At 39.3% G+C, this 18,282-nt stretch overlaps 1 protein-coding gene across 1 annotated transcript in view; it reads left to right on the top strand.

Annotated features, from left to right (window-relative positions):
• LOC112689491 (band 4.1-like protein 4) overlaps nt 1-18,282 on the top strand; it is a gene marked incomplete in the record, with an annotated part of 94,465 nt that overhangs the window by 72,350 nt on the left and 3,833 nt on the right. Inside the window, 6 exon segments of the mRNA XM_025563229.1 lie at nt 5,374-5,497; nt 5,585-5,788; nt 9,337-9,663; nt 10,956-11,156; nt 11,363-11,488; nt 17,655-17,819. Coding sequence (XP_025419014.1) covers nt 5,374-5,497; nt 5,585-5,788; nt 9,337-9,663; nt 10,956-11,156; nt 11,363-11,488; nt 17,655-17,819 — 1,147 coding nt within the window.

Here is an 18,282-nt window from a genome sequence, read left to right as displayed (position 1 = left end):
AATCAAAACGTTCTCCGATGGCTTCTTGGTGCGCACCGTGTGTACTACACCATACTGTACGTTACTGAAGCTCTAATTTTTATGTGCGCGCACTGCATTAAAATTTCATAACGTTATTTATTCTTAAAAACCCTGAAAATACTTCGAGAAGTACAAAATAAAAAAAAAGCAACATGTTGTTATCCTACATTTCATGTGCGCCGTGTACAATTATCATCACGGGCTTGAATGTCTTGTGGTCTTTTGGAAAAAAAAAGAAAAAACAGGAAAAAAGTTCCAGTGTCTTCAAATGCTACAGTAGCGAACAAGAAGTCCTTATAGAACCGTTTATAATACACTTTATGCACATATGAATATTAATATTTCAACCAGATTCGCGCTGTATATTGTTGAAGCACACTTGAATATTACACGTGCATTTTGAGACCAACATGCATATTTCATTCATTTAATAATTTAATTATTCATCTAACCTTGGCCACGCGAAGCAATAGATAATATAACAAAAATATTCGTACGCGTGTGTTTATGCTCGCGATATTAGGTACAATAATTTACGTAGTACATATATTGTCCGATCAGTGTAACTTATTCGATTATAATCAGGTTAGTACTTTGTCTTACTTATGGGTGTTACATGGTATTTTTATGTAATTGCGATCTATGCGCACGTTTATTCAAGGACCATTAAAAGGATAGTGTAAGCATTTGAAGCATTTGAAAATGTGTATAGTTATTGACAGAGTTAGGAAAAAACAAATCGAAATTATGAATAAAAAATAAAAGCACGAACAACTAGTTTTTCTGAATAGATTAACTTGTGGATAAATTGATTATTCTGAATGAATAAAATAAATTTTGAATAATATAAAACTGGTAAAGCCCAATGTGTGAGTAAATAACATGTTGCTAGCGAGTGCTAAAATAGTTAGATAAGCCCATTATGTATAAAAATATAATCGACGACTTTTCTCATGATAGCAGATAATCTGTATATGTAAATAAAAACCTAATACCACTCACTCGTCGATCGTGGCTACAACTCAAAAACGACTGTTCATATAAACTTGCCATTTGACATAGAGATCCCACAAACACTCTAGGTGTGCAATGAGAAAGTGTTATCCAAAATTCAATCCCTAAGAGAACGAAAATGGGTAAAAACGAAAAGTAGTTAATGCGAAAGAAATCGCCCAGCTGGAAACTCTAAAGCCGATTCATTTGAAATTTCGTTTTATTTGTTTCATAACAGTTACGACACGCCAGGCTTTAAATAGTGTTAGGTAATAATTCATTAAAAACTACGTCCCGGCCAAGACCGTTCCGCGCGAAGCCGGGTGATCCCGCTGGTGTATTATAAATTCCAAACGCACCGATTTTCAATACAATAGGAATTTCAAGTTATCTACGAATCATTCGAGACGATTACGATCACGTGGAACAATGAACAACCAACTATTGTATAAAAAATTGTAAACCACCCCGTAGGTTAACGAGCAACGAATAATTTTTTACTCGACCGATGCAAAACTCCGGTCATTAGACGAGCAAAGGGTCGGCGGATTAAGCATCCTGACAAATTTTATATTATACATATTTATGCGCCTACGTACATTATCGTGTGAACGTGCGCGTACTAATCAGGTACGTAATCTGGTTGTAATTAGCGTTGTTCGACGGGGCGACTTATTAAGGTGCTCACACATTGCTGCGGTACGCGATACGGTATCGGTACGGTACACAATTTTTTTTTTTTTTATACGATATTTATACCGTCGTGCGCATAAATGCGTATTAATCCGGTACTCAATATGGAGTACCGGACGAGAAAATATCGTACCGGAACGTTTATCAGCATAATATGCACACACTGCTGCGATACGATACTAAAATTTATTTTTTTAAAATTATTGTATTATGATTCTACAATTATTATTTAAACCGTTATTATTTTCAGGAAGGACCTTATGTATTTATAGACTATATGAAGTTGTACTGTGTGTATATTAACATCATAAATGTTATACTTCGAGGTCCAAATTATTTGTATTAAATACAGTAGACTATATAGACATTCTATAAAATCCAAAAAAATAATATAATAAAAATACACACCTACCAAAAAATGAAAAAAGACAAATTACTCGTATTACAAAAACAAAGAAAAGTTGTTGAATAGTTTTCTACAAATTTCGTAGGGTACTTAAGTATTACGTACCTCATGAGGGCAGCTGGCAAATTATAGAAATAAGTTTTTAGAAATTGTGCCCAGAATTCTAGATTTTTTGTAATTAACTGATGAACATTCAATAATCCTAAAAGTGTGAATATTATCGATACGGGTAGGTAATGAGTAGTTACCATTAACGGACAGGCGACGAGGAGATCACAAATTCCGCATGCGTTGTCTCCGTCTTACTAACATACAACACGGCAAATCTGTAATCAGCAGAACTAATTTTGTGTTATCACTCATTAGCTTTAATACCAGATTAATCTGACCTACTATCGATTTTCGACGTGAATTATCTCTATCTTCTCATAAGTTATTTAAAAAATCTTAATTTTCAACCGAGTTTATGAATATTGCAATTCGAAAAAAGCTCAAAAATAACTGTCGTTTTAAAAAATGAGAAATATTGTAAAATAACGTGTAAGAGAAAACACGGATAATGTACTTACCCGGATGTGTGGCATCGTTTTGATTGGGATCAATTCGTCCAACTACACAACGAAGCAGATATAAAATCTACTGTACAGCAGAGTGAATGTTCCCTGATTTTTCGAATGTCCGTGATTTTCAAAACTGATTTGATAATCAATTTTACCGTTCCGGTACGCGATAAAAATCGTGCACGCAACGTTCTGAAAATACTGGTGCATAAACCGTCCTCCGGTACGATATTCGACACCGTACCGGCATCGTATCGCACTGGCGTTGCAATCCCCCTGTTCAGACCTTTGGACATATGGCGTATCAGTTGTGCCGCACAAATTATGAACGGAGTCGCGCACCGGGTCCGGTCCAGCGCGGCGACGCCTACGAAAACCGTTTGAACGATTTTACCGGCAGCTTCACCGTGCCGATACGGTATCGCGGCGGTGTGCGGGCACATTTTACGTTACCGCGACGTCACCACGTGCGCCGGTCGTACGTTCGCGGGGAGCGCGCGCTCGACGAGTCCGGGGAAACGCGTCCGTTCCGCGTGCACGACGTCGCGGCGTTTTTCGGGACACGCGAACCGTTTCGTTTTTCGAATCGCCGTGTCGTCCGGTGGCCGAGACGAAATGTGCGCGGCGTATTTTTTTTTCGTCTTTTTTCGGCTCTCTCCGTTCGACGCACGTCGATCGTTCGGAAACCGGCTAAACGCACCCGTTCGAAACCCTCGAACGACGGTAACACCGCGGAGTCACCGAGTTTGGCACTCGGACCACGGATGTTCCGGTCACGCGGCCAGCGGTCGGCTCGGTACCGCCCGGGCGGCGCGCCGACGACTACGGCGTTCGACCGCACGACGTCGGGACGACCGGAACCACGTGCGCGCGAAAACCGTGCGATTTCCCGTCGCCGCGAGCGTTCGACGCGCGTTTTCGACGTGATCGCGATCGATTACGGTCCGCGTGCGAACCGCACGTGCCCGGACGGTCCGAAACCTTCGGCGACCATTGCCGGATCCGTGTCCGTCGCCGTCCGTCAGCACCTGCGTTCGGCCGTACGGGGCCGGAGACCCGAAACGCGCGCACACCGGGAACGATCTACGCGCGCGTCGTTCGCGGCGGCGCCTCGACCGGTACGTTTCACGATTGGACGACGCGTTACGTCCCGAGTCTCGCGCTTCCGTCCGCGACGCGTTACGGCGCGGCGGTAAACGTTTCGGTTTCACGCGTCCTTACACACCTTGCCATCCGCCGTCCATCCGAAAACGTAAAAATAATATTTCATCTTATCAGTTTTTCCGTCCGCCTTTAATCGTGTCCGAACAGTTGAATCTCTTGAAACCCAACATTTTCGATCTCCCAACAACGCAACGGTCCGTGCGCGTTACAAGGAATTCAAAACGGTCGCAGAGAATCGCTATCGGTTTTCTTCGTCCGACCATCCGACTCGTTGAGCTGCGCGCGTACCGTTCGAATAATAAAAATCGGTCGAATTGTTTCGTCTGCACGACACGTGTTGGACGGAGGCCAATTTATGAGCTCGCGATGTATAATATAAAACCCGTATCCAAACGGACCCGAGTAAAATATATCACGTGGTCGGGAAACGTACTTAACGCGCGTTCATTACGAGAACTTTCCGTTTGGTGAACGCGCGTGCGCTAATATAAATCTTGTTAACTGCGAGCGTTACTCGAATAACGGTCCGCGTAAATTATACCGTGTTAGAAAAATAAAAAAACAAAAACTACCGTTTGGCAAACGAGTAATCTCCTCTGAATCGGCGCTGGACAATTAATCGCAACGATATGTTTCTTTATGCGCGTTGCGTCGCGTGAAACAGAAAAATGTACCGATTACGAGACAACGTTGATATGCACCGTCGTCGTCAGTGGAATTAAAAAAATATATATATCACCCCCTCACGATACACGTGTTACTGCTCGATGGACGCGTCTACATATTTTTAAAAGTTAATAATTCTATGCTCCTTATTTTATCATTAATCCCAATACAAGTGCATAATATCTTTTTTCTTTTGGATAATTTGAGTTTTATCTGTACGAACGCTTAATATTTCATTTCATTTGTAACGTCTGACGCGCGCATTAAAATTAATAGTGCCTACAATACATCGACTACCGAAGTGACTTCTGGTACGAGACTAATCAAGTTTCTTGTACGATTGTTAAATTGTCTAGGCTATGTTCAGGGTGAGCCCTTTAACAAACACGTCTGCATCGTCGATCTCTGTAAAATTAATTTCTAGCTGGTGATCATCGTCCTACCGATGAATAAGTACACAACCTCTAATAATAAATACTGTAATATGTACAGTATTCTTGTCCAATTTTTTCTGAGAAAGAGAGAGAGAATAAAATATGATTTCCGTTATGAATACCTTTAGTAAATATATGCAGTCGAATGATTTCATTTATATCCTAAGCTTTCCTCTATTTATGTGCGTTGGTCATTTTAATAATTTTTACTTTGTTTTTTTTTTTTTTGTTTTTGCGGTCCGCCCTTTTTTATTCGACGGATTAACTATAGTAGTAATGAAATAAATGGTCGCTAAATTAATTATCTCTATTTTAGGATTATCTTAAATATAATATATGTAATTTTTATTCACCGCTCGATTATGAACTACGCTGATATTTTCCGATCGGACGGATGAACCAATTCTAACGCGTATTTTTGTAATGCTTTCATCAGATCAAACTATTGGAGACGAGTACAAGACCAGGGACGAAATGTTGTTGCTGTCGTCGTCATCGTCGTCGCTGAAGCCGCAAGACAAGTTGAAAAACTGTTCCAACCCTCAACTGCCCGTCCACACGTAAGTGTAACACACACCTGTTCGTAATAGTTGTAGGTTTTCATTAAAAACCGTTTTTTGTTCGCCCGTGTTCCCCCGCACCGGTAGCATGTACGTGCCGAACCGGAGCGATTCGCCGAGAAGCACCAGAAGCGCTCCGTGGGGCGTTTGGTCGAGTGCTCCGACGAGAGGTCTGTACTCGAGCAGCTCGCCCCGGAGCGTCAGGTCCGGACCGCATCAGATCATGCGTCATGCCCGTCGGTCATCGAGCGTGGACAGCCAGAGTTCGAACGACTCGAGATCGTGCCGCAAGTAAGTGATATTCCATCCTGACGTGTACGGGAATGGATCGTCGGCTCGACCGTTACACTGTGATATGGCCAGGGCCGGCGTTAGGGATGGGGTGCGGAGAGTATAATACCCCCCCCCACTTACGAATTACTTGTCTATGTAGTCGGCGGTCAACGACAAATCAAGTAATATTAGTGTTGTAGGATTTTGTTTTAGAAAGGAAAATTCGTACGTTTACAACCCACTCCCCCACCCCCAATCAGTGTTTGTTAGCGCCGGCCCTAGATATTGCATTGCGTTAGATATTTATAAAACACCAAAATCGCTTTCTTCGTGATGTCCTATTTCAAACGAGCGGTGCAAATACCTAGCTGGCCTAACCTAGCTAACCACAACGTGTACAGTTTCTAACGGAATACCAGCACGCATTTCAAGCTAAGAGTTTTAATCGATCGAAATTGATAGGAAAAAATTATCATTACAATGGTTAGGTCGGACTGTGCACTTAAGTTCATTTTAGAGTTACGATCCCGTGATATTTTCGTCGTAAAAGTCTCGATGGCAAAATTGTGTTCACTACGCGCTCGGTTTTATCTTTATTTTTTAATTGTTTTCCGCGACGCACAGTGCTTGGTGCAACATTGAGCATCGATCGGCAGGACGGCTCTACGAGTGTCGTATAAGCATTCGACAAAGAAGGCGCTGCAACGCCTGTTCACGGGCGAAGGTGAAGGATACCGGGAACAACTTATAATGATTGCAAACTCGATAAATCAGCTGAGCCCGTTCAAAATTATCATAACGATATAATGCATTTTACGTTTGTATTATCTCGATCGAGGATCGGCGTTTCGCGAACGCGGTCTCCGGCGGAATTTAATTTCCCATTGATTAATAATGTATACGCATAGCCGAACCCGTGAACCTCGGTGCTGTACATGTAGTCCCTGTATAAATCATCGACCCGAGAGTTCCGAGATAAATGTCGCGTCTCCGTGTTTTTTCTTCCACCCCTCGTTTCCAGAGAAGGCTTTGGCGTGCAGGTATTCACGGTACGCGCGCACGCATGGAAGCACACACGAAAACGCACACTTACTCACAAATATATTATACGTACGCAGTCGCAACACGAAAACGTTCATGTTTACCGTTTGGGCGCGCGGGTTCTTTTCGGCCCTGCATCCTGTCTCTGCGCTTACACAAAAGACTTTATCGTGACGGAGACGACGCGATCCTTTTTTCTCGTTATTGTTTTCTGTGTACACGTCGCTTTCTAAATCCTGGATCTGACCTTTGTTCACCGGTAGGAGACGAAAATGTTTTATATATATATATATATACACGCAAGAGTAAGTGATCAATATACTTTTCCACCCAAACACACACTCGCACACACACGTGCGTATAAACTCAAGTAATCGCCACTTCAACGGAGTTTATAAGAGCCCCAATATAAACCACCCTCGACGCCACTGCCTCTTATTCCTACACCAGCACTACACTATACGTATTTGCACGACGCGTGTTACAAAGCGTATTCGGTGTACTCTATTAAACGAACACGTCGGGTTGGGTCCGCCGCCAGATCGTGAAGCGTACGTACCACGTGGTTTACTACCTGAGAGACCGTATTTCCTCGCGCTTTTCTAGCGTTCCATTTATTGGTTTGAAACATTCGAAACCGACGACACCACCGCCTATCAAAATCCATCGTACGTACGTTTTCTGTACACATATGGTTTGCGTTTTGTGGCCACCGAATTAATTTTTTCGTAAATTCCCGGCTTGATGAAAATTCTATCTAAAAAGACTTAATACTTAGTATGTTAGTACTTTTATTGCGTTGTCGCACGAAACATGTGAAAATGCTCTTTCCGTTTTCAGGCGCGTACGGTCTTTTAAACCGGTGACCGTGCAAGTTTTTAAATCGATTTTCCGACCAGTTCACCGTTTTAATACATTAATAAAACGAAGCGCTTCTAAATTCGGGAACGTGGTAAATAAATTAAACTAATTATTGTTATTGACCGTGGACTTGTGTGGCTTATACGGTATATCGTCATTTGACACGGGCAACTAAACGTATTATTATCTTCAGCGAAAAGTTCATCTTGAAACGCGTTGTCATCGTGGTTAATTATTTTATTACTGCATGGATTCGTGCACGTTTCAACACAATAAACAACGAATAAAACATATACACACATATGTGTACGACTCGTTTCGAACACAACCAAAACGCGTTACAATTCGTTTTGATGAAACTTTTTACATTTTAACGAGCAAATGTGATGCATTTATATACGTATATGATATCGCATAATTTTCGCGTGATTTTTCATACATTTAAAAAAAAAAAAAAATATTTTTGAACTTGATCCGAACCAAATTGTGAACGAATCAGGATTCAAACCGTTCAAATATTTTACTTGGAAATCGTTGACGATCTCGGTGTTAGGAGTTTCATAAGCGTGCGATTACAACGAACGTTATTTGATAAAACGTGCGTAGTGTTTTCTCGAAATCGTCTTTGAACACGCTGTTTTAACAATTGCACGTACGGTACCTTAATACCACGAACGCAATAACAAGATCGTAAAACTATATTACTTATATAGCATACATAGTATAGTCGCTGCGTGACATTTTCTTAAACTATATTTGCTTACGACAAATACACTTTTGACTTTGTTAACTTTGCGCGTACACATTGAGCATTGTTCGTATCAATTCAACGACTATGGTTCGCATGTAAGTCGATTTCTCGTAGCTTTAAAACGTTTTTACCAGTCTTAAGGCCATAACCTTTTACAATCGTTCTACAATCGTACTTTACATACATCGATCGATGATTTTTAAGTTGATAATAAAAAAAAAATAAAGTTACATACAGAGAACAGTGAGAACAACATTCGCAACCGATAGCTTAATGCTATGGTGTAACTTTTCAGGTACGCGTTGATAGCCGACCATGCGAATTTATCATTGCTATTCTTAACGACTCGTACTAATCGAATTCAGAGCGGGCTGTCTTCAACGGAGTGACTTTATTTTTGGATATTTTTAATTCTCACCCCTCCTCCTTCTCCTCCACCATTTTTGTTTTAATAAAAATAATTTGTTCGTTTTAAAAGCAATGTTCTTGCGGTCAAGTTCGGTCCGCGTAACTCGTCACGATAAAGTGGTCGCGAGTCCTGCGTTTCCCGTACAATACCATGCGCTCCGCGAAATCATGCGGTCGGGGTTAACGTCGTGTTCCCGTCCATACGTGGCTAGGTTTCGACCACCGTCGTGGCGTCCGGTTTCAACCGCGCGACGTTCAGTCGGATCATGTGCGCGTTCGTAATTTTTCCGACATTTTTGTTGGAAAAAAAATAAAACGTGTCGGACGATACAGACTGTTTCAGGGGGGGGGGATAGTTATACAGGGAGTTGTGTCGTCTTGACGCTCGAAAATTATGTCGATGAACGTCTATGAGCAAAATACGCGAAAGTTTTTTCGTTTTTGTTTTGCTCCTACCAAAAAAAAAAAAAAAATCGTAATAACAACCGTTAATGTGTCGCTCTAGGCATAGGCACCGGAACCACCGACGGTCATCCGACAACGAGAGCGAGCAATCCGGACGGTCGAGCAAGTCGCATCGAAGGCACAGGCACAGGAGCCGGAAGTCGTCGGCGGGCGAGGAACACGAGCACAGGCGGCACAGGTACCAGCTGGTCGAGTCGGAGGGACAGTGGCGCGAGGTGCAGCGACGACAGGCGGAGGGCAGATCGGCCATACAAAAAGCGTCGGTGGTCCGGCCGCGTTCGGGTTACGCGAACAGCGGTCTGGAGTCCGAGAGTGAGATCTCGCACCACTCGTCGTCGTACCGGAGGCGGAAACACCGGAAGCACAGGTAAGGGGCCGTCCATTGCTATTCCGTTTCGCTTGCAAAGATTCTCGTTAAGACTCGATGCGAACCACATTATCGGATGGTTATTTTTTCCGAACATTTTTCACGACCCTTCGTTTTACGAGCTATTTTTTTTTTTTCAAACTCGAAACGGCTGGAGGAACAAATCCAACGGTAACGATGAACGCATAAATTAGATCTTACGCTACACTTTACAAACCGAAATCAATATGAATGTACATAAAAAAAATTTCATAGTATTAGAACGCGGAACCGTCAAAGCTGAACGGGTACGCGTACGTTTGGTTACTTTATTATGTTTACGATTCGTTGACGTAGTTATTAGCCTTTTGATGCCTAAATCAATTATTTTCGTAAACGCAAAGCAGCATGTTTTCGACGCGTTTTCGTGAAAATCTGCGGTCGGCAAAAACGTCCGTTACACCTGGCCAGCGGTACGCGCCTCCTGCGTCGCTTGTAGAACAATTTCTGTAGGACGAAAAACGTTCGTATTATTGCGATCGAGGACGTGCGGTCGACTCGGATTATAGTGAGACGGAACGCGTTTATGTTTCGCTAACAAGAACGTCGTACAGAAATCGTTACATCCCACAACCTCGTAAACAATACGCGTTGTGCGTAGGTGAACCGCAGACAGAAATCGCGTGGACCGAAACCGCACGTTGTAAACGCGATTTGTTCGGATATCAGTATCACAAATCTGTTCGCTGGCATCCAATACACGGTAACGCGCGAAATATTAGAACGCATTTGTAGTGTTATTCGAATACGTGCGAAACGTTTTCGCGCCGAAAAATTACCCAATCGTAGAAAATAAACTAATAAACGGGTAGTTTCAGTGGATTCTCGACGCGTAACGCGTTTCGAACCGATCGCGTCAGTCGAACGACAAACGCATAACACAGTATTGTACATCGTGATTAAATAGCTGCAGCATAAGCTGGGGCGTTCAACGATCTTCGGAAACCGGCGCGATTCATTAAAATACACGTGTATCCCACGCGATTTCGACAGTTCATACTTCGTCCCTGTTAAACGTTGTATTGTAATGCGTCACAAACTATATTCCGCACAATCGTTATTTATTTCTAACTCTAAATCCTCGCGCGCGATCTCGCTACTCTTTGAGAGCGTTTTCGCCCGTAACTGTAAACCTCACGAATCCGTTCAATCCGCTTCGTTCTTCACACCGCAAACTTTCTTTTATTTTTTTTAATCTAACCTCTCTACTTAGTTATATGCTATGTAAATATATTGTGACGATGTGTGCGCAGGTCACGATCCAGATCGCCATCGGAAAGCAGCGGCAAGACGCGTCTGCCGGAAGAGCTCAAGAAGCATCTGGAGTTCGAACTGGTCGAAACGGACGGCATGACCGAGGAACAGTTGCGGGAAATACCGTACACAGCGGTGAAGTCCAACTCGCCTCCTCTCTCGTCCAAACGGAAAACTTATTCGTCCCGGAGGGCTAAAAGGTGCGCAATAAAAAATAAACCTAATCGATAAGCACGTCGTACGTTTTTCGGATTTGCACTACCGATTGTTTACACGTAGTTTTGTCATACGAACGATTAGGTTCAAAATAACTCCCTCCACATTCTTCGTGTTGCTAGATAATCACGAAATTCTATTTTTTTTGTTTTTTTTTTTTTTTTTTGTTGCATGACGCGTTTATATATAGTTGTCCGTTAAAAGACTCGACAGTGCCCGAAGCAGGTGACAGTCCTCCACCACCGTATAGCGAAGGTCCTGCCGAAAAGTGCACGTCTGCCATACCGAATTCAAAGAGTGCGAACCAGTTACCAAGGTACGAAGAGTTAAAGCCTCTTGCGAATGGATTTTTTATTTAATAAATACGTTTTACACAATAAACACACATACACACATATACGAGCACGTACGTGTATATATTTATTTTGTAAATTTAAATTTAATATTAACAGTATATTATTATTTTAGTGAAATTACATTTTAGTATCTATATAATTTCCTAGCATAGTATAATTATATATATAGCCTATTGGTACGATAGTAATTATCATTATATAAATGCATTGTAGTTATTTGCACGTTTAAAATTATTTTAATTAATGGAGCTTTTGCAAATCAAATTTTTTACAACTTTTTGTTCTTAATTTATGTATACATATATCGTAACGATAAATAAATGTTGCGAAAAAAAATGACATTTTCAAATACAAATTTAAGAGAAAAAAAAATATTATTTTTTTTTTCGTCAGTCACTATAGAAAGATTCGAAAAGTGGTCAAACAAAAAAAACGCAATTTTCACCCGACTGAAACAACGGATTGTCGATTTCATAACATCGGTAATAAAACCATCACAATTTCGTGATTTCTAGTGATCCAATAAAATATTTCATTTATACAATATATCATATTAATAATTCATATTTTGATGTGTATTTTAGAAAATAGCATATTCTGGTGTCCAAATCACTTATTTAATATATATTTGTCATTTCGGGAGGAAGGGGGGATAAAACATTTAATATTTGTTCAAGAATATTCCTCGTACATTAGGTATCAGCGTTGCTATTAGCGCAAACGCAAAACTTTTGGACCAAAATCTAAAGCCTACGCGAAATTCAGGTATTTCATTAAATACATGATTAAAAACATAATTTAACTGTGCGGTGTTTTATTGTGAACATTAAAAACCGAACACTAAAGCGATAATTCTTGGCGATCTAAAATCATTTAATGATTTTATCGTTTGACCGGTGACCGGCACACACAGTCTCGTATCGAACCTTGAACGAGTAGCGTTGGAAAACATTTGAACAATCCGTTTACGAATAACACTCGTACATGAGAATCGATTAACGTTCAACTGATGCCTTTAGGATAGAATGTTTTTGCTTACGGTTATCGCTTTTCAAAAGTTCGCACCGGATTGCAGTTTTGATACTCGGCGGCAACATTCATTCGTCCGGTAAAGCGTTATTGATTCGCAATGGACACTTTTCGTTCGAACCCGCGAACGGTTTGAGATCGTTCGATTTGTTTTGGAAACGGACCCGTCGTTCGGCGTTCAACGACAATGATTTACATGATCGAAACACCAAACACCAAACACGTTCCATCGACCGTACAGTTTTGAGGTTTTTATTTCTCCAACGAACGGTTGCTCGTGGTGCACAATATTAACTTCGGTTCGACATTTCAACACACCCTCGTATCATGGATTTCATTTTTTCGTCCCGGACCAAACGAGAAACGTAGTAGTAAGTACGTGTTGACTCGCGAGATTTCCGTTCTGTCAACACTCGTAAGCCTTTCTCTCGAAGGGGTCCCATTGTACGCACCGAACCGTTTACCAGGGATCTCGAGTGCGGAAATTCACCTCGTTCGGACCACGTGGTTTTTGTTTTTCACGTTTCGATTGTAAACACACCGCGTTCCCAGCGCGCGTACCGCACCAATTGAAACGCAAGTTGACATCGATCTGGCAACAATGACGTATTGTCAGCGCCATTTCGTTTGCCATCTCCGGACGAGTGATTTGTACCGTCCGTAATCGCGTTTGTTCTTCATTTTTTCTCTCTGAATCCCCCCCCCCCCCCGCTCAGAGTAATATCGTAATTCGATCGGACCCCGTAAGTTTGGTTTACGTGAATTTCAATCGACGGATCGGAATTCATCTCACCGTTAGAAAACTGTTTCGATTCGGTAAACGTTTCGTTAAAAACCCAACATTGTTTTAAAAATCTGAAAAGCGATCGTTCTCATCGTGCGAAAATCGTAACGATTCGACTCGAAGGTTCCGTACCGTCTTCGGTACATCAACGTTACAGCGCGACGATATTTTTCAACGATTTCTTCTACCTATATAGTTTTTTTCGACGTGATGTGTTAATGAATATCGAATCAATAAAAAACCGTCTATGATGAGCTATACATATTCCTCGTGCGGTTCGATCGTTTTCACGTTCAACTATTCCAACTCGATTAGTCGAATAATCCACCAGGTCATTGTGACCCATCATCAAGAGTATAACTGCGATCCGGTATACGTTTCGGTATCGACTCATAAATAACGTATGGAAACCGCGCGAGTTCGGTGTGCCGTTCGTACACATAACTGCTGTGTGCTTTTTCTTACACACCCTTTGCTCGTCTATTTCGTCTAGGGTGATACTGTTACCAGTGCCCGCGAAACGTTAGAAGATGAAATCGGTTACGGTTGTACTCGGCCAAGTCAGTTGACCGACGGGACGAAAAAAAAAAATCTGTACGTACTCAACTACTTGAAATGCATGTAATAGGTACGATTACGTTTTTATTATTATACACCGTATTATAATAATTACGCCAAGTACAATTTTGAATATTAAATTAGTTCCACTGCGTTAATTTCAATACGAACAGTGGTACAGGCACCATCATAATGCACCTACTTCACAGAATACAAAATTCCTATTATAATAATATCCATTCTCGTCGTACCTGCGTATAGAACATACATACTACGGTTGACATTCTGTCCGTTGTAATTTTTGTTGCCGCGGTAACAGATGTGCGATTTAACGCTGTTTTTATTGCTACTATTATTTTATCATCATCGTTATTGATAATCATATTATTTATTTTGCATAGATAACGTAAAAAAATTATTTTACCATGAATTGATGTTATTTAAATTCTTTATTTTTAATTTAACATAACACCTTTGTTTTTTTCCGTTTTAGAATCATAAATTACGTATCAGATCCATAATTTAACATTAACTGTTCTTATTTTATTAATAACAATGCACTTACCTTATTTGTAAATTTTCTTATTCTTATATCATATTTTATTCCACACGTTCGTTCGATTTATTTGCTATTCAAATTTAATTTAATTTAATCACAATAAACTGAATAGGAATAATTACATTATGTATAGTATAATTGAATATCTGAAAATAAAAATATTTCAAGAAACCAAAAGAAAACGGATTTTCTTTTGAATTATTTTATTTATTTTAGCAATTAACAATAATTAATTCATTCGTTGATCCCAATAGAAAAGAAATACGAGTCCTTCTCGATCATAAAATACCGGTCTATATGTGTAGATAATGTAGCAAAGTTTTATTTTGATTAAAACTTGAGATGAGCCCATGATTCAATTAATTTTATATCGGTGAATGTTATTTTTAACCATTATTTTTTTTTTTTACAATTTTAGTAATTTAATACAGATATATGATACTATAATTCACAAAATTCAGATTTATTTTTTATTTTACAACAAAACATTTTAATATTAATTTTATGGAATATAGTCATAGAACAAACAAGGCCCAACATTCATCATGATCTGTGGTATTAAAAATGTTTTACTTGTTATTGTATTACAAGTTAATTGCGAAAATTGTAATGAAAAAAAAAAAAAAATTGGATGACATTTATACGTATGTACACGTTAAACAAATCGAAAATTCGTTATTTTATAATCAATTTTATAAATCTGAAAAAAAAGATGATAAAAACAACCATTAGTAATTTTATTTACGGTATACTTCAATATCTCGTTTCGATGTACTGCTTAGTGCGCTTTTGCATTGTGTAAACAATATTTTACATACGTTTTTCGCATAGTTACCGTTCATTATAATATAGTATATTGATAGAGAACAGTTGTTTAATACCCTTTTTAAACCTTATATGTATAGCAGACTAAATTTTGGAGAGCTAATTGAGATTTTTTTTTTTTTCGTTGTTTTCATTTGAACGGTAAACTAAAGTTTTTCGAATAGTGCGTAAATTTAAAACAAATAGCCGTAAAATTACAAAATAATCATATTGTACAAGTTTCCCACTAGATTCCCACAAAAGACTTCTAGAACGTAAATCGTGACTTATGATATTCGAAATATCAACGGATTTTCATTTAAGATTCGACTTTCGTCTTGAAAACGCATTTTAACGTGCGAAAACGATTTTCCAAGAAGGTGAATTTCTTGTACACGATGAAATATTCATCCGTACGCAATTGACCATTATAGTGATCGATTAGGTAACCGTATTAATTACATAGCTATATAAATATTTTCTCTTTTTAATTACTACGATAGATTACGCATGCAAAAAATAAAATTTTAATATGTTTCGTCGTTCTTTAAATAATACTACGGTAAGCATATTAAACTGTAAACTTTTAAGTTAGCTAATGTTAAAAGTTTTCAAACTTTTTTTTTTCCCCCTGTATTCAAAATATAACTTGTCACTTTATATAATTGTCAGTTTCTTTTTGTTGCGTTTAAAATTAATCATTGAGGCTTCCGAGGGTGTATATTGATTGTAGTAATACCCCTCTTTTATACATTATAATAACCTATTGCGAGGCATAAAAGATGAGACACGTATTACTTATTACGTTCAAATAAATTTTCTCTTTAAAAATGCGCTAAAGAAAAAAAACCTCATCGATCGTGTCGAAGTTTTTTTTTCTTCCTCAATGGAAAGTGAATGTCCAAAAATAATTTATCATAATATTAATGCGTTTCGTTTGGTCCAACTAAACGTGATATTTATACAATGTAATAAAACACACGATTTTATTAACACATTATAGTTATATTCCTAAAGTTATGCATGGCATTCAAATTATAATCACTAGGAAGTCGTTTTTGTCACATTAAATCAGAACTGTCAATAAGTGTAAAACGCCTGTCATAATAATATTTTGGAGAAAACATGAATTCTATTAAATCTTAAAAATCAACCATTAATATTAAAATATTGATATTAGGTGCAAAAATATTTTTTAGGTTAGTTTAGGTTATAATTTTGAAACACATTCAGCCTTTCCGATGTAACAATAATATAGCTACACTTTAACATTCATAAAGTCAAAATAATTAATTTTGATCTCAACAATTGTCAGGGCAAATTAAGCAACGGTTAAGTCAAGTTAAAATAATTCTAGTCTTAAAGTTAGTTATTTTATTTATGGTAGAATTGGAAAAATTTAACAAAGGTTATAAAAAAAAATTGACATACATCAATGAAAAATAATAATTACATTTTTTTTATGTTTGTTTTATAAATTTATAATAAATTCATACAAAATCTGAATGTGACCATAGCATATTGATGGTACTTAGACATGTTATTTTAATTAGTTATTCATACTCCAAATGTATTATTTAATTGTTTTCATTACTTTATGATTCGATTTCTCATCCATAGAAAACAAGCCGTTCATTACGAAAAAAAAAAAATAAAAATATTTTGTTGTGAAAGATTTTATATCGAATTGAATAATTATTATTGTAAATCGGAATAACATTAATTGATTAATCAAAAATATTATAATACTATTTATATAGCTTAATTAAATCTAACTTTATTTAACTTATTAATGTTTAAATTTACTTGTAACCAATGCTCGACTTGGCAAAATTAAAGAAGAGGACTCTATTTACTTTAAAAAAAGGACGTCCCCATAACTGGCTGAGCGTTATGATTATAGCGTAATTATAGTAGGGGGATGCTAAAATTTCTGAAATTATTTGGGGTACTCCGTCCTCCTGCGTCCCCCCTCAAGTCGAGCACTGCTTGTAACAAATAATTGCGTTCGTATTGTCGGAAAATTACCATATAAAATTATAATGACAAGAGATCAGGATTTTTTCGGGTAGGACAATGAAAACGCACAACATTCGGTGTAATTTATTGAAGAAGCAAAAAAAAAAAAAAACACAAAATAATTAACACAATATAACAACAATTAATTCGATCGTTTATTTAAGTACAACCATTTCAGTGTGTTTCCAGTGTGGCTCCGTGTTATGTTATCGAGTTCGTCTGAAACACATAATGAATCGCGTGTGATTAAACGTAAAACATTTCACAAACAAAAATTAATTAAACTCGATGTACTATAATCTATGACTATAATAGTAATTGTTTTATTTTATTTTTGAACCATTGATCAATTTCGTTTTTTATACTTTTACAGCAGAATACAACAACCTAACTTGAATAATATGATGATGAGGTCGGCGGGCGACCCGAACACAAAAGCCACGTGTTCCGCGCTCTACGCCAACCCGTCTACATTGCTCGGCACGACAACAAACTTTTCTAGTCACGACCAACGGAACCTTTTGAATCATTCGCGGTGGTTGCACGATCTGGAGCAGAAGGACAACGCGCACAACAGGAGGACGGAAAATCAGGCGCGCGACTTTGCCTACAACAACTCGACGCGGTCGACGAGCAACGGCAACGGCGCGGAACAACGGTCCAACGGGACGAGAACGTGGTCCAGCCAAGAGATCCGCGGAACCGTGGGCGGCGGCGGCGGCGGTACGCCGTGGCAGTGCGTGCCGGACCGCGTGTACCCGGTGAGCGGTTACGGGCCGCCGAAGAACATCAACCAGGCGGCGTACCAGAACCGGAGTAACAACAACCCGGACGGCAAAACGTCTCAGCCCGCGGCGTCGGCGGCGGTCGACGCCAACCGGAACACCGCGACCGCCGCGGACGACGCGAAGACCTCGGCCGCGGTCGGTCAGTCCATTAAGTCCAGCAAGTCGTTCGAGAGCGGCGTGCTCGGCCAGCACGCCAACACGCCCAACGGCGTC

The sequence above is a fragment of the Sipha flava genome, unplaced genomic scaffold (genome assembly GCF_003268045.1).
Source record: "Sipha flava isolate LNK unplaced genomic scaffold, YSA_version1 44_pilon_pilon, whole genome shotgun sequence".
NCBI lineage: Eukaryota > Metazoa > Arthropoda > Insecta > Hemiptera > Aphididae > Sipha > Sipha flava.
Note: the sequence above shows the minus strand (reverse complement) of the source record. Positions and strands in the feature narration are given on the sequence as shown.